This window comes from Bubalus bubalis, chromosome 20 (assembly GCF_019923935.1).
Source record: "Bubalus bubalis isolate 160015118507 breed Murrah chromosome 20, NDDB_SH_1, whole genome shotgun sequence".
NCBI classification, from domain to species: domain Eukaryota; kingdom Metazoa; phylum Chordata; class Mammalia; order Artiodactyla; family Bovidae; genus Bubalus; species Bubalus bubalis.
The window spans coordinates 43,682,484-43,707,787 of record NC_059176.1 but is presented as its reverse complement, the minus strand read 5'-3'; the positions used below and the strand labels follow the sequence as shown (position 1 = coordinate 43,707,787).

Below are 25,304 nucleotides of genomic sequence, written 5' to 3'. Positions count from 1 at the left end.
CGCTTTGTCCTGATTGTAGCAACTCCCCTCGCAGTCCAGCAAGACTCAGTCTTCTCCCTTTGGGATCGGAACGAGCCACACATATCCCGCAGACCCCTCGTCCTACAGCCCTCTCTCCAGTCCGGCTACCTCCTCGCCCAGCGGGAACGCCTACTCCAGCCTGGCCAACAGGACTCCAGGTTTCGGTAGGTGGGGACAGAGGGGAAGAATTCCTGGGAGAGCCAGCTAAGATCATTTCTGAACATTCTGGGTTTGGGGGTCTGAGCCCTAGGCTCTCAGAACCCTGGTACCAGGTCTGGAGATTTCCAAATTCTCTTCTCTCTGGCCATCAGGAGGCCAGTGGTGTCCCTAAGGGACTTGCTGCCTAGACCTTGGCTTTGTAGATCGACTTTATTATTGTCAAGGCTCTGGGTCTCCTGTGCACTGATGTCATCTGAGTGCTATTTTAACCATTTATGGCCCTTGGCAAGGACTTTTAGATCACCCAAGTCAAAAACCCTATACAGTAAGTCCCCTACTTATGAATGAGTTCTGTTCCAAGAGTGCATTAGTAAGTCCAACAAAGTTAGCCTAGACTAACACAACTGGCTATATAGTACTGTACTGCCATAGATTTATAATACTTTTCATACAAATAATACATAAAAAAAAAACAAAAAAAAGCAAGTATTTTTAATCTTACAGTTCCGTACCTTGAAAAGTACAGTACTGCAGTACAATAGCTGGGCATATTCGCATCTTTGAAAGTTTTTATATAGGGAGCTTACTGTGATCTTGTTTCAAAAAGCTGGGGAAGTGTGGGTCATAGGGAGGATGCATTGTGTCAATAAATTGTGTACATGATAAACATCGTAAAATTCGCTCTCTTTAATATTACAAGAGGGATCCTATCCCATGGAAGAACAGTTTGCTTAGCTTTGTTTGCACAACCTCAGGCCCTAAAGGGTTAACCGTCTGCTCCCTCTGGTGGACTTCCCAGGAGCCCCTGCCACTGCTCACCCTGCGGGTGTTTAAATGACCCACTCCGTGTGTCTGCCAGGGTCTGAGTGCCACGTCACAGAGCAGGAACTCAGAAAGGATCCTGGTGCTGGCAAGAAGCCTGAGCTGGTGTCCCCTTCCTGCAGGGCTGTCTGTGGAGACAGTCATGCTCAGGGGGCATTTCCTTTCCAGAATGGATCATTCTCAGGCAAGCATGAAGCAGACACCTGCGTTTCCATTTGAGCTGCATGTGTCCTTTTAGGGCTATGTCAGCTTTAGGAAGTATGTGGTGCCTTGCCCCTGGCCCACACCTGAGTCGTCAGCTGCCCCCACCCCCTGTCCAACCCCACCGCTAATAGAGCACTTCTGGCCCCGCAGCCCCAGGCCTGGGGGTTGGGCAAGCATTTCCCAACCCTTTATCTGTCCCTCCCCCTCAGATTCAGGTGTCTCTCTGCGTGAATCCCATAGACTTGTAGCAGGGTCTCACACTCAGCCTTTAAATATCCTTGCCAGATGATACGGTGAGTTTAGAAGCACAGCCCCCTGTTTCAGGAAGGAGAGGGCCTTCCTGAAAGGCAGCTGCTTTCAAGTCAGCCAGGAGCTCAACTTGGACCCACCCTGAGGTTGGAGGTCCCTGGTTCCCAGGAGGGCCCCCTGCTCGCTGCATGTGGAGAGACACCACCCCTATGACCAATCTGAGCACACTTGGCATGCAGGCACCTAGTCCTTCCTGGGAGCACAGGGCCCACCGGGCACTGACCTACTCGCTGGCCCTCCTGATGCCAGGCCCTGTGCTGAGCCCTGGGAGGAGACTCAGCTCTGACCGGGTAGAAGGTCACAGTGCAGACTCCGAGGCCGGGGAGAGAGACAGCTACAGAGAGGCGGGCAAGCCAGTGCTGAAGGTGCAACAGCCAAGTCTGTTGGAAGCAAGTGGGGGAGTCAGGAGAGGCTCCCAGGAGAGTCAGCATTCCCCCTGGTATGCCTAGAAGTATCTCAGGGCGGCCCTAACAAGAAATGAGGGGACGCCACCCCCTGCCCCAGCGGCTAGAGCCTTTAGCTCTGTGCCTCTGTCTGGTCTCCACTTACAAATGCTGGGCTCTGAAGTGCAAAAGGAGGTGGAACGCAGGAAGGACAGAGCCAGGGGCTGAGGCTGCCACACAACTCTCTGACCAAGAGCAGGACTGCACAAACGGGGCTCCAGGCTAAGCAGCCGCTGCTACAGCTGCCATGCAGCTAGCTTACTTCGGATGATGATAATATTGTAATAATTATGATAGCAGCTCACTCATACCACATACTTACTTTGTGCTCAGTGCTTTACACACTTGAATTTAGTTAAAGCTCATGGAGGGCTTCCCAGGTGGTGCTAGTGGTAAAGAACTCACCCGCCTGACAATGCAGGAGACATAAGAAAAACAAGTTTGATCCCTGAGTTGGTAAGATCCCCTGGAGCAGGAAATGACAACCCGCTCCAGTTTTCTTGCCTGGGAAGTCCCATGGACAGAGGAGCCTGGCAGACTACAGTCCATAGGGTCACAAAGAGTGAGGCACGACTTAGCGACTGAGCATGCGCACACATACATATGCCTTCTGAGATGGCCCGCACCCTGTCTGTGAAGTGTGTCTCTCTAAAAAGGTCTACTTCTTACCTATCAGAAAAGAAAGAAATGTCTCTAGACGTTGCCAAATGTCCCTCCAGGATGGCGGGTAAGGGCAAAATCACCCATGCCTGAGAAGCACTGAGCTAAACTCAACCACTTAGGACCTCTGAATGGGACTTCAGGTAAACCTTGAGTCTTAATGCACTTTCCAAATCAAATGAATCTCACCAAAATTATTAGTTAGCAAAAGCTGAAAAGAGAACATTGAGTGCCAATAATTTAAGGAAGTTGTCATCCCCTTTGTCTACAGTCTAGAAATTGACAAGCTCCCCAAGATTCTGACTCTTGCTGTGAAAGCCCACCCAGTCGGCCCAGATGGTAGCAACCTACTCGTATATTCTGTTTGGAATCCCTGGGCTGGCAGGTGGCCCAGGCATCCAGCCAGGAGATGTAGCAGCCTAGGTCTTACGCAGGCAGCCCGCAGAACACAAGAAGCACGGCGTGGCTGGAACCCATGCTTAAGGTTTGCAGTCACACACGTGGCTTTCGGATCGATGAAGCAACACTGGGGCTTTTTCCAGAAAGAGGCTTGTAGGTACATATCCTGGGGGTGGGCCACAAACATGCCCTGTTTATGGTCTGTGGTACTGGTCAGTCGGGGCCAGGGTTTAGTCTAAGACCCCACAGGGCTCTATCATCCTGGGGAGGTTATGTTGTAGTTATTACTCATTCTTTAATCAGAGAGGTCACTGATACAGCTCAGAAAAAAATGTCAGGAGCAGAGACTGCATGGCGGACTTTCCCCTTTAACTGTCCCACCACATGACGGGTGAGGTCATCTTCTAGATTGTCGGTGGATATAACTTCCTCCAGGAAGATGCAGATTGACTTAAGTCTCACAGCCCTGTCCTTCCAATTGCCTGTGCTTCCCTTATAAGCAGTCTTAACAGTTTCAATTGGGCTTCACTGCTGGCTCAGCAATACAGAATCCACCTGCCATGCAGGAGACCTGGATTCAATCCCTGAGTTGTGAAGATCCCCTGGAGAAGGAAATGGCAGCCCACTCCAGTATTCTTGCCTGGGAAATCCCATGGACAGAGGAGACTGGTGGGCTACAGTCCATGGGGTTGTAAAGAGTTAGACATGACTGAGCGACTAAACAAACAACAATTCCAATTGCCTAGTTACTCATCTGTCTTTCTCAATGAATTGGGCCATTGCAACCCACTGTATCCCCAGCCACTGCTCAGTGTCGGGTACATAGCATTCACTATGAAAACTATTTATCAAATCAATGCACGTGGGCTTCAGCATCAGACAGATCTCGGTTCAAACCCTGGCTCTGGTATTCATAAGCTAAATGAGTTGGGCACATTTCCTGACATCTTTGAGCCCCAGTGTCTTCATCTGAAAAATGTGGAAGATGGACTCATCTCTTAGCGTCAGAGTGAAGAAGAAATTAAAGAATGTCTAAAAAGTATCCCGAGGGATGCCTAGCACCTAGTCAGTACTCCAAAAATACCAAGCCCTTTCCCTGCTTCCTTAGCTAGCTTATGCTGTTTCTAAAGCAAACCAGTTCTTCCCTGGTGGTCCAGTGGTTAAGACTCCACATGACCAGTGCAGGGAGCATGGGATTGATCCCTGATTGAGGAGCTAAGATCTCCTGTGCCGCGCAGCAGGGTCATAAATAAATAGGCATACCCTGTAACAGTATTAACTATTTAGTCATCATGTTGCATTTACATCCCTATAAAAATAAATAAATGAATAAAGCAATCCAGTTCATTAATTTTTTTTCTATTGCATGCAGTTAAGAAAAGCACTTCCCTTCCCAGAAGTTTAAGAATTTTTGTTCTGAAATTTTGTCTTGTTCATGAATACAACCACCCCCAGACACAAGTTGGGGAAGCTAGTCTTCCTCTAATCCTCCCCCTCCCCTGGCTCTGGCTGTCACCAAGGAAGACTGATGAGAAGATGGGTATTAGCTTCATTATAAATTAGTGATATCCAGGAAGCCTCCAGTGGGAATAGAAGTAAAAGTGTATAGAGCGTTCTTATTTCTTCCTCCTTTGCTCCTCTTTCCTTCCTTCATTCTTGCCTTCAGCAGATACTTTTTAAAATTTACTTGGCTGTGTGGGATCTTAGTGTGGCATGTAGGATCTTAGTTCCCTGACCAGGGATTGAACCTGGACCCCCTGCATTGGGAATGCAGACTCTTAGCCACTGGACCACCAGGGAAATCCCAGCAGATACTTCTGCTTTATTCCAGGCACTGTACTCAGTGAAGCCTGGAACAGACGTTTTAATAGATAAGGTCCCTGGCCTTAAGTTATTCACATCTGGGGATGAGTCATCTTAGCGTGAAGGGCACCATCCTGAGAGACAGCACAAGTGCCACAGGCCAACTGAGGAGAGAGCATGGAGTCAGTCGTTCAAGGTCACATTCCATCAGGTCTCGGAGTACAAGTAGAATCCTGCAGGCGCAGAACAGGGGGAGGACGCACACGCCAGAGAGAACACAGGTACAGCGACACCAAGCCAGTCATCCCTGAATACATGAGGACAACCCTCATGGTCTGCCCCAGCCCCACCTTCAGCAGAGGTGCCTGTGTCCATCCATCCTCTGTCCCAGCAGCAGATGGCCCAGCTCATGCTCAACCTCAGGGCCTCCAGGATGGGGTGGATATCTGACCAGTGGGGCTTCCATCACTGCTCCAGCTGGGGCCGCTGCACATTTCATCTTCTTTTTTTAAGCATTTTATTTACTTATTTATTTATTGCTGTGCTGTGTCTTTGTTGCCGCATGTGGGCTTTCTCTAGTTGGAGCAAGCAGGGGCTACTCTTTAGTTGCAATGCACAGGGTTCTCATTGCAGTGGCTTCTCTTATCATGGCAACCCACTCCAGTGTTCTTGCCTGGGAGATCCTATGGACAGAGGAGCCTGGCAGGCTACAGTTCATGGGGTCACCAGAGTCGGACACAACTTAGCAACTAAACCACCACCATTCCCAAATCGGGCCAGGGGACATGATTCTATGAAAAAGTTGTCCCTGGCCCATGGAATATCATGAGAGAGTGTTCGGGAAAGCATTTCAGCAAAGCCAGATGCATTTGTTTAAACAACAGAATCCTGTATGCACAGTAGATTTAACTCCTTCTTGTGTGCAATTGGGAATAGTATCCTTACCTGAGTTTCTGGATCCCTTTACCAACTGTGGTCACGCAGAGCTTGAAAGGTGCCGTGGTGAACCATTCAAGGGAGTATATGTTTTATAAAAGCCCTTCATGTCTCAGGCAGTAGGTGAGATGTGAGAGAGAAAGGGATTGACTCTTCCCTTTGAACACCATCTAAACTTCCACCCAAGATGAACCCAGTGCCCACTTATCAGGTGGGGAGTGGGGTCGCCCATGGTCAGAACAACTGTTGAAGAACAAGTAGGGCCAAGATGGGACTTGTTCTGCTCTCTAGAGCTGGACAGTGAGCCTGTCACCTCCAAAATGTCATTGAATGGTTTGGAACAAGGAAAAGTGCCTGCAGTTTTTAATATGCCTTAGGATAAACCAACCCTGGTAGACTTAAAAAATATTCACAACCTGAAAGTTGAGAATTATGTTTTATTTGATGGGACTGGGCTTCCCTGATGGCTCAATGATAAAGAATCCTCCTGGCAATGCAGGAGACCAGGGTTGGATCCCTGGGTTGAGAAGATCCCCTAGAGTAGGAAATGGCAACGCACTCCAGTATTCTTGCCTGGAAAATTCCATGGACAGAGGAGCCTAGCAGACTACAGTCCGTGGGGTCACAAAGAGTCAGACATGACTGAGCATGCACAGGATTTAGGACTTCAAGCCTGTGAGGCAGCATTTCAAGTAACCCTTAGAGAACTGCTCAGAGGAGGTGAGGGGAGAAGCCAGGTGATATAGAAGTTTTGCAACAAAGGGCAGGTAGTCTGAACATCAAAAGATTATTGTTAAAGAAGACCAGATAGCCAGGTTAAGGAATTTCACACTTTTCCATGTATGGGAAGATACAAGAGTCTGGGCTCACTGAAATCATTCCTTTGATGTACACCTCACCTATCTGGGGCCAGTATCCTATGTTTTCACATCCTGAGTTTCCTCAAGGCTCCCAGTAGGGAGTGGCTGCAGACTGATGGCGGCTGGATGGCAGGTATTCTTTTCTTCCTCGGTTCCCTCAGGGCTCACCAGCTCCCCATCATGGTGTCTGCAATTGCTGATGACTGTGACGTCCTTGTTTACATATATGGCAGGAAATATTCCCTTTCTCGCCCCCTTGGGTTAGTCTTTAAAATGTTTTAGGCAAAATTCTGCTCTTTTTTTTCTAAGTTTTGTTTTTCCACTAGGTATTTTTTGTAAATTGTGGACAGAAGCAAGGTCGCTCTTGTTCACAAATTTATCCAGCAATTCCCACAAAGAGACCTATCTCCTTGTCTAAGCTGTACCCAAATGCCTTTCCTCTCTAGCTAGTGGTGCTGAGAAACACTCTGCTAAAGAGACGGGCAGAAAGAGCCATGGCTCTTGGCCCCCATGGAAGGACCCTCATGGAATGCCATGTGTGGCTTCAGCCGAGTTACCCAGAAGGCAGTGAGGCTGGTGGAGGTCAAGTTTTGCTGAGTGAGGCTCTACTACTGGCAGGTCAGGGTTCCTTTAAAGAGCAGCCTGTGAGCTGGGGTATCTGGAGTGGCAGAGACTGCATATCCATTCTCCTGCACATCTAGGAGATGGCTTCTCGGCCACAGACATGCCTCCAGCAGTGATCATGAAGGACTGAGGGCTGTAAGACTTTACCCTGGCAGATGCGCTCGGGGAGAACCACCCTCACTGCCCAGTACCCGCACCATCTGGCAGAGAGCTCCTGTTTCTGTTTCACCCATCCAGGCCTCGGGTGCCAAACCAGCTTCTTATCTGTCAGCCAGCATGAGGCAGAGGGGGACAGCGAGCACTGTCAGCCCGCTCTGGATGGAGTGCGGGGGTCCTCTGGGCTGTAGTGGTTCTTGGGTCTCCCGAAGTCATGGGCTGGCTTTTAAAGGAAGTGTCCTCTATGTCGGATCTTTCAGCTGAGAGCGGACAGAGTAGCGGGCAGTTCCAAGGGCGGCCCTCGGAAGTTTGGTCGCAGTGGCAAAGCCAGCACCACGGACAGCAGAGCGGTGAGCCGCACTCCCACCAGCAGCCCGGTCAGACTGAAGTGTTCCAGGTAAATCAGCGAGCACCGCCTTCTCGTAGGTACCCGCGCCTTCTCTCTGCTTCCTTTCCCCCTCAGTCTCTGCCTCCCTGCTGTAGCACCGACTGCTGATAGAGATTGTGAGTTCTGGCCCCTCCCGGGAAGGTCGTAGCCCCGACTCCAGGGGCTCCAGGAGGAGAAAGAGGCGAGGCTCCCTTCTTGAGCCCCAGGCACGTATTGCTGATTGAAGCTGCCTGGGTGCCTTGCAACTCCTCCGTTGTTTGATCCAGCTGTCCTCAACCGTTTTGGCACCAGGAACCAGTTTTGTGGAAGACAGTTTTTCCACGGATAGTGGGAGGGGATGGTTTCGGAATGATTTAAGTGCATTACATTTATTGTGCATTTTATTTCTATTGTTATTACATCAGCTCCACCTCAGATCATCAGGCTTTGGATACCAGAGATTGGGGACCCCCGGTTTGAGCCATTCCCTAAGTGTGCAGCAGTAACAGATATCGCTGGCATACCACAGTGCAGGACTCGGCCCCCTTGGGTGTCAGAGCCCCACTTTCAGCCAGGAAAGTTCTCACTGGGAAGAGGCTCCAAGTGGGGGTGTGTCCCGTCCATCCTACCAGGTCTTCATGAGGGAGAAACACCTGATAACAAGAGCCCCCAGTGCCTTCTGTCACATTCTAGAGCCTGCCCCTCAAGGCATGGCTGGAGCAGGGCTCACCTGGGACCCACAGGACTACAAAGCTCTCATGGGAGAGCTCTCCATTTACCCCACCCTCACCCCAAGCTGGGGCTTCCCTAGTGGCTCAGTGGAAAAGAATTCGCCTGCCAATGCAAGAGACGCGAGTTTGATCCCTGGGTCGGGAAGATCTCTTGGAGGAGGAAATGGCAACCCACTCCGGTATTCTTGCCTGGGAAATGCCATGGACAGAGGAGCCTGGCGGGCCACAGTCCATGGGGTCACAAAGAGCTGGACATGACTTAGTGACTAAACAGCAGCAACACCTCAAGCTCCTTTCCCACCAGTTCAAGCAGCACCTTTACAGGCAAAGCTGTAGAACCCAGGTCCCCGAAGAGACAAAATCCTTTTATACTTGCAGAGAGGTGCCTCACCCAGGCCCTCACCTGACCACCCCTGACCCATGATGACTATCCCCGCTTCCTCCATCCGTCATGCTGAGCCCTGGCCCCTCCTTGTGCCTCACAGTCACCATTTAAGCAGATTTCCCTAACCTGGCTCTTCATGGTCACGATGCTAAAAGGAATTTTTGGTCAAATACATTTGTGAGACATGATTAAACAGTTATTCAGTTTCTTTTTTAAAAAATTAGAATATAATTGCTTTACAATGTTGTGTTAATTTCTGCTGTACAACAAAGTGAATCCGCCATATGTTTACATGTATCTCCTTCCTCTTGAGCCTCCCTCCCACCCTGCCATCCCACTGCTTTAGGTCATCACAGAGCTGAGTTTCCTGCGCTATATGGCAGCTTCCCAATAGCCCTCTGTTTTACACGTGGTGGTATATATAGGTCAATGCTACTGTCTCGTTTGTCCCACCTTCTCCTTCCCCTGCTCTGCCCTCTCGTCTATTCTCTACATCTGCATCTCTATTCCTGCCCTGCAGATAGGTTCATCTGTATGACTACAGGACTTAACAGAGCCTTTATGTACTAATGATGACTGAGGGTTTACAGAAGGGCAGCAAAGTACACCTCGTTTCCCAAACTCATTTGTCCGCAGAATTCTTTTCTCCCAGAGTGTCTCATGGGCCAAGAATTGGACACAGCACACTTTGGGAATTGGACACAGCACACTTTGGGGAAATTGCTGTAAAGGATTGAAATATAGCTCTGCCCATTTTCTGGATGGGTAGTCTGAGTCCCAGAGAACTTGAAGGACTCGTGAAAGGTGAAGTCTAACCCCACAGGGATTTGGCCTTGTCCTCGATGTACACGGTGAAGACAGCCCACGCAGTTCTCCTTCCACGTAGCCCTCCTGCCCTTCCCTGCATCACAGTGCTGTTGTATCTTGATTGTCGGTTGTGTATATAACTTGCTTGGTACCAGACTGGTACCAGTGGGCCTCTTGTGCACCCTGTGTCCTGGCTAGGCTTTAAACAGACAGAGCTTCCTGCTGCAATGACATCTCCCAGGACAGCAAAGCTTCCCAGGGTTTCAGACATTGGAGGAACCCAGCAGAGCATCTGTCAGATGGTGGGGGCGGTGGGGAGGGTACGTGTTCCCAGGCTGCCCTGTTGGAGAGATGCCGTGAGGGTGGTGGGCAGGCTGGGCTCCTGGGACGTGCTACTGCCCGGGAGAATGAGGGATGAGCCGACTCCTCTGCGCTCTTTTCCTCTCTCCTGCAGGACATGCTGCCCATGCCCGGAGATCCAACCCAGGGGACCGGCAACTATAACATTGAAGATTTTGCCGACCTGGGCATGTTCCCGCCGTTTTCGGAGTAGCTGCGGGCAAAGCCAGGCTTCACAGAGCAGTGTCCCCCCTGCTGTGACGTCGACGCCGTCGTGAACAGGGGCCCCCCTTGCCCTGCTTGTCCTGTGGCAGGACCCCCCGCAGCAGAAGACACCTCATTTCCCCCCGCCCCCGCCGTGTTCCCCCTGCCACTGTCGCATTGCTCAGCTTCTAACCCTCAGCAGTGGCTGCTCCGCCACCAAACAGGAGCCTGGTAGACGTCAGGGGTGGGTTTATTTATTGTATTTTACTTGTGTGTGCTTGGGAGGCCAACCCATTGGGTTCCTAAAATCTGGTTGTGAATAATCTCCTATCGGACAATTTGTGTCTATGTAAAGTTCACTTACAGCCCAGAGAGCCCAAGCGGCATGCCCAGGCCTGCCCTGGAAGCTGGAATCTGGTTTCTCCTGGCTTCTTACTTCTGTGTCCGCGTGGGGCTCAGGGAGTAGTGAGGAGAGAGGGCACAAAGCCTGTGTTCTCAGAGCTGGAGGTGAGCAGCCGGGGACCCCCAGGTGGACGCCGGCTCCTCTGTCTCCTGGCTCAGCCACATCCATCCGTCCGTCCGTCCGTGTGGCCATGAGGCATGTACTTTGTGCCGCGTGATGTGAATCCTTGTCCTGAAGGATGTGCTGTGCCCGTGTCTGTCGTGTGTGGCAAGAGCGAGTGTCTAGAATCCAGGGTGTGTGGTGGAGGTGGAGCCCCGGCCAAGCTGAGGAGGATGCCCTGACCAGAGGGAGCCAGGCCTGGGGCCTGGGTTCCAGGCAGACAGGCTGAACTGAGCAGGCGGGCACTTGATGGCGACCCCAGGAGTCCCGGCCCAGAGCTGCTTGCTCTGCTAGGTCAGTTCTTCAGTCCAGGCAGGGGACAGCGGCTTCTCAGGAGGGGCAGAGGGCAGGTCTTTGAGGGAGAGGACTTGGGCTCCAGTTCTGGTTTTGCCACACACCCCCCACCCCAGGGCCTTGAATCCCTCAGGTTGTCTCAAGACAGAGTGAGAGCTGACTTCTAGAAGCTTGCCTGGCTAACTTCTGAGCCCCTGGTCCCTGGCTTGTTGTTTCTCTCAGATCTGAGATGATTCCCCCTTTTTACTTACCACCACTCCATCCCGTGCCCTTTACAGTAAGGAAGGAAACTCCTGTGTCCTCTTCTTTTCCCAATAGTCCCCCTCCTGTCCTGCCTCCCCATCCCATCAGCTCACCGACACCCATAGGGAGACAGGCTACCTACCCGTGGCCACCTCGCAGCAGGCAGAGGAGCCCTGCCCCCTGCAGGCGCCTGGCTAGGAACAATCCTTGTACCCCTCCTCCTGGGGTTCTGAGGGGCCCGGCGGGGTGGAGTCGCTTCTAGGCTACCTGAGCCGGGAGTGAGCCCCATCTGCAGGAAGGAGCCACGTGGAGAGTGTTTGCTCTCATCCTCTGAAAACTGCATCAACCCCAGCACTGGCCAGCATCCAGAGCGGATGGGCGTTCATTCTGGCCTGGGAAGCTCCAGCTGTTAAAGTCCAGCATTGTTCATGAGCTTACCCTTGGCTGGTAGCCAGCTTTGTGTGATCCCAGGTCATGGGCTCTAAATTAAAACTGACCTGACAGTTTCTAGAGTGGTTTTTAATCTTCGTGTATATAGTGGCGATTGGATTTGGGGTTTAGACGCACGGATGTCATTTTTAACCTTTAGAAGCCTTTTGGTTCCTGGGAAAATGGCAGGTGGCTGAACGTCCCCCGACCCTGACAGAACCAAGACCCAGAAGGGGCCTCCCCTGGGTGTGCCCTGCTCCTGGGGTCACCTCTGCACCCCCTGCAGCCTTGAACTTGTCCCAGACGGTAGACTTAATTATTTCCCAAGAAGAGACACCAAAATAGCTTTTGGATCAAAGAATGGGTTCTCGGTGAAATGAAAACAGACTTCTTGTGACTTTGAGTCTATAAATTTGAGTTTGAGGTGGGAGGTATGTTTGTCTCTTCTGGTTTTGGAGGGAGTTTGGGGGTTTTCTGAGGCGCACACACTGATCGGCACGCTGACTGGGAGCCTGCCACCCACCCGGGCTGTACTGGGTGCTGAGGGGATGCAGGACAGAGGAGAACAGTCTTGCCCCCAGGACCTTTCATCTACTTACACAAGGTCTAGGATGAGGACCTCTCAGTTCTTAGTCCTAGTAGGCAAGGATTCGTGAGCAAATGAAAGCCAGATGTAATGGAGAGCGTCATAACTAAACAGCCTCAACCTGACTTCCCTCGTGGTCCAGTGGTTAAGACTCTGAGCTTCCACTTCTGGGGCCTGAGTTCGATCCCTGGTCGGGGAACTAAGATCCTACACATAGCACAGTGTGGCCAAAAAAATAAATAAATAAGTAAGCCCACCTCCCCTCCCAGCTGTGTCCCAGGAGCCCTGGAAGGGTGTGTGGCTGTAGTGTGACTGGCAGTTTGAGTTTTCTGTTTTCTGTATTCCCCATTCCACGCTTTGATTGTGAGTGTTAGAAGCACCATGTGGCCACTCAGAAAACAGGGAGCACCCAGAGGACCACATGTCTGAGGGATGTTTTCTGCACCACCACCCCCCACACACACACACAAGGAATTTTGAGACAAATGAGCATTAAAGTCCTGGAGAGCCTAGTAATGCCAGTTTGTAGAAGCCTTGGTCCTGCCCAGCCAGGAGACCAGGATGCCCACGGACCCTGTGTCAGCGTGGCCTTCAGCTCAACTTCCTTTCCTATTGGAGATGGACAAAAAGCTGGATTGGGAAGGGGAACAACACTAGGACTTTGGCTCCAGGACTCTCTTCCTCATTCACACCTCATCTTGCATCTCCCAGGCCTTCCAGTGGCTTCCTTTGGCTGAGCAAGCAGAAGGCTCTCCCCCAAAAAGAGCCATGTGGTGGCTGCCTGAACCATTGGTGAGCACACAGACACAGCCACGCTGAGGCTTGGCCAAGGCTGGCTCAGTGACTGCGACGGTGGCTACAGGGCTTCTGGAACGTTCTGCCCCATATGCCTCCCACTGGCTTCATCTGTAGTTTTGGTTTCAGGGAGCAACAGAGCCATCACAGACACCCACATTCTTCTCTGCTTCCCAGTTGATCAAATTCACCCTTTTGTTGTTTCGTGAATACATGTTGCAATGAGAATACCGATAGTTGATGGGACTGACGTTGAAGAGCATGACTCTCCTGAGTCCATGAGAGACTCTGTCCCCCAGACTAGCCACCCTTGACACTGTCAGTGCTGTGACCAGGCTCAGCCTAGAGATGAGTCAGGCCCCAGGGAAATGACCGTGTTCCCTTCCCTCTACGTCAGCACCTGGACTAGCAGATGAGCCCTGAATCTCTACCCCCGGCCCCCCCCCCCCCACAACGTACCTGCTCCCTAACATTTATGACATAAGCAGGACCATGCTGGTCACTTAACAGCAGTAGCCAGTCATGAGTCAGGGTGGAAATGCTCCTTTTACTGGGAAGTACGGGTTTGATCATTAAGTCGCTGTGTCCTGACTTGCCACGGACAGCCCAACTTGTCCATTCAGCCCTCTCTCCTGGCCAGATCTTCATCTTGGGTATGAAGGGATCTGACTGTCCTTTCCCCGCTGTCTGTGGGCTGGAGCAGCTTGAGAGGCATCATGCTGGAATACCGGCACCTCTTCATGCATAGGTAGGTGTGCCTGGGTCTTGGGGCCAAAGACTGTGGAGTGGTGACCATGGAGGTGGAAAAAGGGAGGTTTTTCCACCTTTTATGGGAACAAGGCAGCCTGCTTCTGGTTAACAATCTCATTTTCCTCCAAAAACAAGATAATTCCCAGATGAGCTTCAGAGGACAGTTTCAGCACTTAATCGTTTCTCTTTTAACCTTTCTTCTTATGAATGTGAACCGTGCTGTGGATAAATCATTTGTATTTCTTGAATGTTCTCTATGACTAACAGTTATTAAGTCAGTTGTGTATATGTGTAACTAATGGAACTGCCTTTTAAAATTTCATTACAATAAAAATGACTTTGCTCTGAACACTGAATAGCCCAGGCCAGCTTTTTCACTGAAGAATTTATAGAACCTGCTCTTGAAGTTGGGTAGATGCTCTCATATTACTCTTCCTAAGGGCTGTGTTTTGTTGTCCCCAGAAAAGGGTGTAGAAAGCATGTATGCTAAAGAGTGACTGTCAGGAGATCTGGGTACATAAAATTTTAAAAGAAGCTAATAACTCTCAGCTTTGTGTGTTAGGCAAGGCTCTCTGGAAGGCTCTTTGCAAATGCTATTTTTGTGACCATTATTAACCTCTGCGATGTGGATATTACTCCTGGTTTATAGATTCAGATATTGGGACTCAGAGAAGTTAAGTGACTTATCTAAGAACACAAAAGGTTGATCTTAGGTCTCATTACAAAACCTTGTATCTGTTGTACTCTTCAAACACTCATTTCTTTCTTAAATTCTCCCAGGGACTTTCCTGGAAGTCCAGTGGTGGTCCCATGTTTAAGACTTCACCTTACAATGCAAGGGGTGCAGGTTCCATCTCTGGTTAGGGAACTAAGATCCCACATGCCTTGTGGCCAAAAAATCAAAACATGAACTAGCAAGTATTGTAAAAAATTCAATAAAAACTTTTTTAAATGGCCTACATTTTTCTTTTAAAAGAAGACGTGGGATTGGCATAGAGAAAACTAGATTAGTAGAATACCATAAAGAATCTGAAAGTATGCACATGTTCAGAAAGGAGAATATTTGGTATGTGCACTGCTGAAGCAAGCCAAAGCTGTTATTTACAAGAGTCAGCATTACAAATCATGGGACCAGACAGACTTCCAATAAATGGTGCCAGGGAAAAGCACATGGGGAAAAGAAGTAAGTGTACTCTTATCTTACACAATGTACAAAAGATAAATTCCCCACAGATGAAAACATCTGAGTGTTGAAAAGCAATATATGTAAAATCTTTAGAAAAAAAATCTGGGAAAATATATTCATGAAATCAGTTAGCGAAGGAGATTTTAAACCAGGCAAAAAGACCACAAACTATACAGAAATTTTTAAAAGTTCTGTTTGAAAAAAAAAAAAAAAGTTTTGTTTGAGGTCACTAAAACATAATCAGCTTAAAGAAATGGACAAGACAACCAATAAACTGGTAGAAATATTTGCAATGTATGTACCTAACGAAGTGGTATTCACATCATTGAGAGAGACTATTCTGAATATAAGGAGTCATCAAAGTCAATAAGAAAAATACAACTCAATAGCTAAGTGACCAGAGGCTTCCCTGGTGGTCCAGTTGTTAAGACATTGCCTTCCAGTGCAGGGATTACAGGTTCAATCCTTGGTCCAAGAGCTCACTTCCCTAGAAACCGAAACGTAAAACAGAAACAAGATTGTAACAAATTCAATAAAGACTTTAAAAATGGTCCGCATCAAAAAAAACAAAAAGAATTGTTTTTAATAGATAAATGATTGGAGTTTGAATTGTCAGTTCATAGAAACTCAGTGGCATTAGATGCTGAGAAAAGACTGAACCTCACTAGTAATGAAGGGAAATGCAAAATTCAAGCAAGATCAGGTCTATCACTCAGATGTACCAGGTCTGATAACTCAATTGTTATGACCATATGGGGAAACAGGACAGACACTCTGGGAAGGGTTACACAATATCCTGACACGTCAAAGATGTACGAACCCTATGACTCAGTGAATCCAAGGGTCTGTCCTAGGAAACCTCCCACATGTGTGAGACAAGGCAGGTAAAAGGAGACCTACTGCACTGCTTGTTGCAGTGAAAAACCGGGAACCTGCCTAAGCATCCTTCAGGAAAGAAATGAATCGACTGATTGATGTAGGCCCACAACATTTGTGTGCCGCACTTAAAATGATTTTGTAGAAGTGTGCGCACCTTCTAAAAACATACTATTACATTTAAAAGATTGTACATATTTTATAACTCAGGGCAATTACGTATTGTGTTTCTGCATAAATAGATATGCAGCAAACATTTTTTAAAAAGAATCTCCTAAATGGATAGGTACAACTGTGAATAAAGAGAGGAAGAGTGGACAGAGTGACTTGTGTGGTTGAATTCCTTAAAGCAGATTAAGGCAGAGGAAAGAAAGAGGTGTTGATTGAAAATAAAGAGAAATATATGGTATTTGTTTTTCTCTTTTTGTGTTTTTCTCTTTCTGTTTTCTCTTACTTCACTCCGTGTGACAGTCTGTAAGTCCATGCATGTCTCTACAAATGATCCAATTTTGTTCCTTTTAATGGCTGAGTGATACTCCATTGTGTATATGTGCCACATCTTCTTTATCCATTCATCTGGAGAAAAAGTATCTGAAGCAGTTATGGCAAAATGTTAAACAGCTATTTCATCTTGGTGATGAGCATATGGTATACTTTTCTCAAATTTGCTGCATAGTAGAAAAAGTGTTAGTCACTCAGTCATGTCCAACTCTATGTGTCCCAATAGACTGTAGCCCACCAGGCTCCTCTGTTCATTGGATTTCCCAGGCAAGAATTCTGGAGTGGGTTGCCATTTCCTTCTCCACAGATCTTCCTGACCCAGGAATGTTCCGTTGCATTGATATAAAATTCTGTGTGCATTTATATTCATTAAAGATGACACTCTAGTAGCCTATCTCCACATAATAGAATCTCAAGTGAATTTACCTTTTATGTAATAAAAATATATATATATTTATTTGCTTACTTGAGTGCACCCAATCTTAGTTGCAGCATCTAGTTCCCCGAAAAGGGAATTGAACCTGGTCCCCCTGCGTTGGGAGCTCAGAGTCTAAGCCACTGGACCACCAGGGAAGTCCCTATCCTTGTAATTTTTAATGTTATTTGTTTTACGAAGAATGTGTATTACTTATAAAGTCTTGAAAAATAATGAAAAGCAAATCACCTGTCAGAATAAGAAAATAAATGACTTAGCCACACTACCTTGAAATCGTTGGATCCCTCATCGAGGAACTAAGATCCTGCATGCCACATAGCAAGGCCAAATAAATAATTTTTTGAACCTTGAAACTTTGAACTTAAAAAGGAAAAAAAGAAAGAGCCATGGCTGGACACAGCTATGCCAGACCAGGCAGTGCAGGAATTGCCAGGTAAGTTCAGAGGAGAAGAAATAGTGAAAAAAGCCCAAACAGTTGCCAGGACATGGCTTCACCTGCATCCTCCCTTTATTCCTCCCCCAGCAATAGACAACTAAATAGAAGTACACTCTCATCATAGATAGAGCAATAGTAATTCTTTTCCTGATGTTACTAATGATGTACACTCATTATTTTTAAGAGTGTAGCATATAGAAAAGCATGAAGAATAAAAGATTGTATTCTGATTCAGGTTATTGATCAGGGGCCCAATAAACAGTGAAAGGCAATGGGGATGAAGCACAGGGATGTGGAAGCGTGAGGCTGCTCAGGTTGGGAGGGGGAATAAAGCAGGAAGAGTTGGCCAGGTTCTCACGGTGCTCCCTCCACTTCCAAGAGCCACCTCCCAGCCTCCCCTCCCAACAGCTCCTTATCTTCCTCTGGAAGGAAAATAAGGTCATCTCCCTGTTAACCATGTTGAAGCCCAACAGTTATGAAGTTAATTCTCCTGCAAACCCTCTCAAGCATGCTCTTTCAATAAACATTTGTGTGGCACCTGCCACTTGCTGCACACAGGGCTAGAGCTACACAGTGAAGACCCAACCCCACCCCTAGAATATGAGGTTCCTAACTTATGGCTCCTGGGGGAAGGATGGAGGAAGGGATAGTTAGGGAGTTTGGGATGGACAAGTAAACACTGCTATATTTAAAATGGATAACCAACAAGGACCTACTGTTACAGCACAGGGAACTCTGCTCAGTGTTATGTAGCAGACTGGATGGGAGAAGGGTTTAGGGGAGAATGGATACATGTATATGTATGGCTGAGTCCCTTTGCTGTGCGCCTGAAACTATCACAACTTTGATAATCAGCTATACCCTAGTACAAAATAAAAAGTTCTAAAAAATGCATTAGAAATTTTTTTAAAACCTTGATATGAAATATCTGAAATTATTGTCATATTTGTGATGGGATGTTGTATAATTATTGCTCTAATTTTATCTTTGTCTCATCCAATGTCGGACACGACTGAAGTGACTTAGCAGCAGAAGCAGCAAGCACTTGATAGGGCTTCCCAGGTGGCTCAGTGGTAAAGAATCTGCCTGCAAATGCAGGAGACATGGGTTCAATCCCTGGGTTGTGACAATCCCTTGGTGAAGGGAATGGCTACCCGCTCCAGTACTCTTGCCTGGAAAATCCCATGGACAGAGGAGCCTGGTGTGCTACAGTCCATGGGGTCGCAAAGAGTCAGACACCACTTAGTGACTAAACAACAGCAATAAGGCACTTTATGTGTTTGAATTAATAAATGATATTATTTAGTTGTTATGATTGAATGAGTAGCATTGTTGAATGTCATTAATGAATGACAAATGTCATTTTAAAATGCCCATTTTGATTGCTAATATGAAGTAAAACATTCTATTGTGGTTATGTTAATAAAAAGAAATCTTTACATGAAGAAAAAAAGTAAAATGGATAACCGACAAGGTCCTACTGTACAGCCCAGGGAATTCTGCTCAATGTTATGTGGCAGCCTGGATGGGAAAGGAGTTTGGGAGAGAACGGATACATGTATATGTATGGCTGAGTCCCTTTGTTGTGTACCTGAAACTGTCACATTGTCAATCAGTTATACTCCAATATAAAATAAAAGTGCTAAGGATTTAGGTGGAGAGCACCCACCCTGCAGATGGACAAAGGGAGGTGGGTTGGGGGAAGAATTCAGAAGGCTGTGATTTGCATGACTTCGTCAATAGGTCCCAACAGATGGGGCCCATCAGAAGCAGAGCCTCCCCACCGGGCGCCCAGCTTGTTGGCTCTGCTTTTGCAGAAAGTGCTTAATGGGTTCCCGTCTCCAAGCCCAAGACCCTTATAAATCATGAAATAGGTAAGCCGCCCCTCAGCAGGACACCAGATTAAAATGCCTGGAATGCAGCTGGCCTCTGGTTCTACAGCCCAGCTCCTAATTCTTCCCACACATTTCACTTAAGACTCAAATAAAAATGCCAAAAACAAAGAAACGTGACCTGGCGCTGACGGGGAAGAAAAAAAATATTTCATCACAGCGGTTTATCAGTGTGTGAGCCCTGCTATTCCCCCAGGGTCCTTGACAGTAAAAGCCATGCTGGCTCATGTTTCTCACGGAGTCTCCACATCCCTAGAGGGCTGCCATGTTTTCATCATGGCCACATTGGGGCATAAGCTGGACCCACAGAACTGAGCTCCACCGTGATGACATCACACATGGGTTACTGGAAACCTTGGTGATCCGACAGACTCCTGGCTAGTCTTCTGAGATCTGCCTTTGGAAGCCATGGAAAGTCACCTTGTCACATCAACTCAGCGAGCAGCCAGGATCCCAAACACTAATAAGATGCTAGAAACCTTGGAGTTATGTTTTCTTAGGTTCATGTCCCACTGGCAGAATGAGGTGTTAATGCGCTTCCAAGTCACCATGTAAGGGGGGTGGGGAGGAGACTTTTGTCTTAGGCATGGGTGCTCACACACTTCCTGTGTGGCCTCTTCCAGGGGCCAGCTCCCTGGAAGGTGGGACAGAAGAGAGAAATGACCCAGGATGTGGTCCTGAGGAGGCTTTCAGTGGGGGCTTCTTCAGGCTTTCTGTTCACCAGTCTCTGTGCAATACATCGGAAAGTACATGAAACTCAGTGAATGGTCTTTAAATGATAAGGAATTGCTGGACAGCTGAAACTACACAGCATTGTAAATCAACTCAACTCCAATATAAAGTAAAAATTAAATTTTTCTGGAAAAACTATAAGAAATTCATTTTGCTCTAAGTCACAAGCATTGGACAGAGGAGGCAGAGGCAGGTTCCTCAATTGTCCAGCTCCACAGTGAGTTCATCACGACTGCTGGCAGCTTGAGAGGTTTCTGGATAGGCCTCAGACCCTGCGTCTGAGCCAGGGATGGGTGTGCACACTTGTATTGTCATTCCTGTCTGCCTCAGGGAGATGGAACGCATGGAGGGCAGTGGCGAGCTGGGATGAGACGCGGTTAGCATTGGGTCATGATGAAAACTGGCTGAGCTCAAGTGAGAGGGATGGGCTGGGGTTGGGGGCAAAGGGAAAGAGGACCAAGATCAGGAGGTTTGGGGAAGTAAGAGCTTCAACTCTGGAATCTTCGAGCTTTGCCCCTTACTTTGAGTGATTCTCCTACAATTTTGTGGGTATGTGGTCAGGGAGGAAGTGTGAGGAGGTGCGAAGAGTGGTAAGTGAGGGGTGGCATTTAGCCTAATCTGAACCAGGATCAACAAGGATTTCTAAAAAACAACATCCAGGAAATGAGAACCCAAGGGTGAAGGCACTTCCTGTTGCCTGAGAAGACAGCTTCATGATGCTGGAGCCAGGTGATAGAGAAATGGCGTGTTCCAAACAGACAGCCTGAAGATAAAGAAGAGAGGGCAGAGGTACTCCCTGGTGGTCCAGTGGCTAAGAATCTACCCTCCAACGCAGGGGGTATGGGTTCGATCCCTGGTCTGGGAGCTATGATCCCACATGCCTTATGGCCAAAAAACCAAAACATTAAAAAAAAAAACAGAAGCAGTATTGTAACATCTTCAATACAGACTTTGAAAATGGTCCCCATTTAAAAAAAAAAAAAAAAAGAAGAAATTAAAGTAATGGGAGAGAGGCAGAAAGTCAAGCTGTGTGGCAAGGGCCAAGATGGGAATGTTGGTTCTCAGTGTGCCCAGGGTCTTCCGATTCTGGAGATGGCCCAACGTCCAAAGGAACTGAACCCCAGCATGACTTCAGACCTTCTGAGCAGACTACAGAGATCCCTGGGACTCTGTTATTCTGCTGGGGAGAAAAAGGTGGCTGCCCACAGACCTCCATCCAGGTTCACACACCCCAGCTCTCTGCTTTCACTTTAAGGCACCAGAATCTGGGTCTCCTTATTGAAGGGCTGTCCTCAGCCTGCTGGATTCTACTTTGCAGAAGCATACAGAGCCCAAGTGCCTCAGATTTTTACATCTGCCAAGACCAGCCCTTTACCAATGATCAATGACAGTCTTATAACAAATACTACACTGCAGCAAAGAATAGGAACAGTCACACTTCATTTTTCTGTCAGAAAAACAAGAAATTAAAAAATATTTTTAAAGATATGCCTGCAAAGAATTTCACCTTTCCTTTTCAATTAAAATAAATCTTAAATTTTAGAAATATTTGATAGTGTAGATGTGGAAAGGACTTTGTCTACAAAGAAACCTGTTTTTCAGAACTTCCCTTTTGGTCTAGTGGTTGAGAATCTGCCTGCCAGTTCAGGGGACACTGGTTTGATCCCTGGTCTGGGAACTAAGATCCACATGCCGTGGCCCAGGTGCCACAACTGCTGAAGCCCACACACCCTAGAGCCTGTGCTCTGCAACAAGAAGCCATCGCAATAAGAAGCCAGCATGCTGCAACCAGAGAGGAGCCCCTGCTCACTGCACACAGCAACAAAGACCCGACCCAGTGTAGTCAAAAATAAATTGATTGATTAATTGAAAAACAAGAATGAGGAAGAAAGTGGTCATCTAAAAAAAAAAAGCAAAAAATAAAAGTCTATTTTTCCCAGGACTAGGGAAATCTACTTATCCTGGTTGACTTGAAACTTTTCCCTTTTTAGCAGTGAAAGTCCTATGTCGCAGAAATGAAGAAAACCAGGACATCTGGTCACCTACCCAGGACCTCAACATTTCCTGACAAAGATAGAACCCCTGAAGAGGAAGGAAGATGCTGACTGGGTTTTATGGAACCACAGAAGTTTAACGCTGGAGGGAATTTTGGTAACGGATAAGGAAAAGGGAGTTCCGAAGTTTATTCTGTTTATTCTGTTTCCCAGAAGATTGGGCAATAGAGGAAACTTATCTCAGCCTGATTCTTCTAGATGAACGAGTCCAAGAATCATACCCACAAAGAGCCCATGAGAAGCTGGTGATTATGTGGCGCAGTGGTAAAGAACCCACCTGCCAATGCAGGAGACACAAGAGATGAGGGTTCCATCCCTGGGTGGGGAAGATCCCCTGGAGGAGGGCATGGCAACCCGTTCCAGTATTCTTGCCTGGAGAATCCCATGGACAGAGGAGTCTGGCAGGCTACAGTCCATGGGGTCACAAAGAGTAGGACATGACTGAAGCGAAACATTGTTCTTCTCTGCATCACATTCAATGCGACAGGTGTATGGAGAATGACCCTTCCACTTTGACCTGAAAAAGACTGACTAGGTCATATGTGCACATTCTACCCGAGTCCACCTCATAAAGGGAGTAGCAACTGAACACAAATCTGGCTTGGCAGTTTGGCTCACAGACGAAAACCCTGAGTTTTTTAGTTTTTTTTAATTTTAATGTCTTTTATAACTTTTTTTTAAAGGTTCTCATCAATTATCTATTTTACAATAGTGTATATATGCACAGTATCTACAGTGTATATATGTCAATCCCAATCTCCCAATTCATCACACCCAACCCTGAGTTTTTGAGGTTGAATTTCTGAGAAGGGGCTTCCCTGGTGGCTCAAATGGTAAAGAATCTGCCTGCAATGTAGGAGGCCTGGGTTCCATCCCTGGGTCAGGGACATCCCCTGGAGAAGGCAATGGTAACCCACTCCTGTATTCTTGCCTGGAGAATCCCATGGGCAGGGGAGCCTGGCGGGCTATAGTCTATGGGGTCACAAAGAGTCGGACACGACAGAGCAGGTAGGCAGGACAATCAACCCATGACATAAGGCAAAGGGTGGGGGGAGAGTTCCACTTGCCTGGTCTTCCACCAGAACACGCAGGAATGCAGACTTTCTGTCTCAGACGTGTGATGGTTCAAACAATATGCAGAAGTGCCTGAAGCAACACAGAACGTCCCTACTACCAACACGGCAGCCAAGGAAAGCATGTCGGGTCCTGAAGAAGCACTTGGACAAGCAGAGACAACAGCTGCATGAGCTGGAATGACTGGTGGATCTGATGCAGAAACAGCAGGCCCAGGAGTGATGTCAAACAGCTGGGCATCCTCAGTGCCAGATGGTGGTCATCCTGGACTCCCACTGCCAGAGAGCACTGACCAGGCGTGAGGGTTCCGCCTCTTCCCTGAGACCCTCCTTTCAAGCACGCCATCTGCCACCAGCGCTACACCACAGTTGCACAGATCTGGAAGACGTATGCTGAAGCCGAAGCTCCAATACTTGGGTCACCTGATCAGAGGAGCCAACTCATTGTAAAAGACCCTGATGCTGGGAAACACTGAAGGCAGGAGGAGAAGCGGGTGACAGAGGACGAGATGGTTGGATGACATCACCAACTCAATGGGCATGAATTTAAGCAAACTCTGGGAGATGGAAAAGGACAGGGAAGCCTGACGTGCTGCAGTCCATGAAGTCAGAAAAGAGTCAGACATGACTGAGCAACTGAATAACAACGAAGAAGACGTGGTGCTTACAGAAGCCTCGGGACAGCTGACCTCGATCCCCAGGGCACAGACTCCTCACCCCAGAAGGAGGGAGGGAACGCAAGGTCTCCAGCAGAGAGGTGGTTCTCAGGATGCTGAGAATTAACTGCATTCTCTCTAGGAATAGAGTGGACTCACTGAGAAGTGAAAGATGGAAGGGGAGACCATTTCTGGAGAGGGAGCTCCCAGCTCTCTAATTTTTTTTTTGTAATTTATAAAATAATATGTTATTTATTATTTTTTAAAGTTACTAGACCATCCCCATGGAAAAGAAATGCAAAAAAGCAAAATGGCTGTCTGGGGAGGCCTTACAAATACCTGTGAAAAGAAGAGAAGCGAAAAGCAAAGGAGAAAAGGAAAGATATAAACATCTGAATGCAGAGTTCCAAAGAATAGCAAGAAGAGATAAGAAAGCCTTCTTCAGCGATCAATGCAAAGAAATAGAGGAAAACAACAGAATGGGAAAGACTAGAGATCTCTTCAAGAAAATCAGAGTTACCAAAGGAACATTTCATGCAAAGATGGGCTCAATAAAGGAAAGAAATGGTATGGACCTAACAGAAGCAGAAGATATTAAGAAGAGATAGCAAGAATACACAGAAGAACTGTACAAAAAAGATCTTCACGACCCAGATAATCACAATGGTGTGATCACTGACCTAGAGCCAGACATCCTGGAATGTGAAGTCAAGTGGGCCTTAGAAAGCATCACTACAAACAAAGCTAGTGGAGGTGATGGAATTCCAGTTGAGCTATTCCAAATCCTGAAAGATGATGCTGTGAAAGTGCTGCACTCAATATGCCAGCAAATTTGGAAAACTCAGCAGTGGCCACAGGACTGGAAAAGGTCAGTTTTATTCCAATCCCAAAGAAAGGCAATGCCAAAGAATGCTCAAACTACCACACAATTGCACTCATCTCGCATGCTAGTAAAGTAATGCTCAAAATTCTCCAAGCCAGACTTCAGCAATATGTGAACCATGAACTTCCTGATGTGCAAGCTGGTTTTAGAAAAGGCAGAGGAACCAGAGATCAAATTGCCAACATCCGCTGGATCATCAAAAAAGCAAGAGAGTTTCAGAAAATCATCTATTTCCGCTTTATTGACTATGCCAAAACCTTTGACTGTGTGGATCACAAGAAAGTGTGGAAAATTCTGAAAGAGATGGGAATACCAGACCACCTGATCTGCCTCTTGAGAAATTTGTATGCAGGTCAGGAAGCAACAGTTAGAACTGGACCTGGAACAACAGACTGGTTCCAAATAGGAAAAGGAGTTCATCAAGGCTGTATATTGTCACCCTGCTTATTTAACTTCTATGCAGAGTACATCATGAGAAACGCTGGGCTGGAAGAAACACAAGCTGGAATCAAGATTGCCAGGATAAATATCAATAACCTCAGATATGCAGATGACACCACCCTTATGGCAGAAAGTGAAGAGGAACTAAAAAGCCTCTTGATGAAAGTGAAAGTGGAGAGTGAAAAAGTTGGCTGAAAGCTCAACATTCAGAAAACGAAGATCACGGCATCTGGTCCCATCACTTCATGGG

General features: G+C 47.5%; 1 protein-coding gene and 1 non-coding gene across 5 annotated transcripts in view; one reads left to right on the top strand and one right to left on the bottom strand.

Annotated features, from left to right (window-relative positions):
* Window positions 1-14,237, top strand: part of ARNT2 (aryl hydrocarbon receptor nuclear translocator 2) — a 191,059-nt gene extending 176,822 nt beyond the window's left edge. For 3 of the 4 annotated variants that reach the window (XM_025271545.3, XM_045163834.1, XM_045163833.1), the window contains exons 17-19: window positions 20-185; window positions 7,657-7,793; window positions 10,141-14,237. In XM_025271545.3, the coding sequence (XP_025127330.3) occupies window positions 20-185; window positions 7,657-7,793; window positions 10,141-10,239 (402 nt within the window). In that variant the 3' untranslated portion in view covers window positions 10,240-14,237. The remainder of the gene's footprint in view (window positions 1-19; window positions 186-7,656; window positions 7,794-10,140) is intronic. The other variant, XM_025271546.3, reaches the window with a different exon arrangement.
* Window positions 4,745-4,817, bottom strand: TRNAG-CCC. Its single transcript has one exon. It is a non-coding gene; the product is annotated as a tRNA-Gly (tRNA).
* Window positions 14,238-25,304: the final 11,067 nt, after the last annotated feature.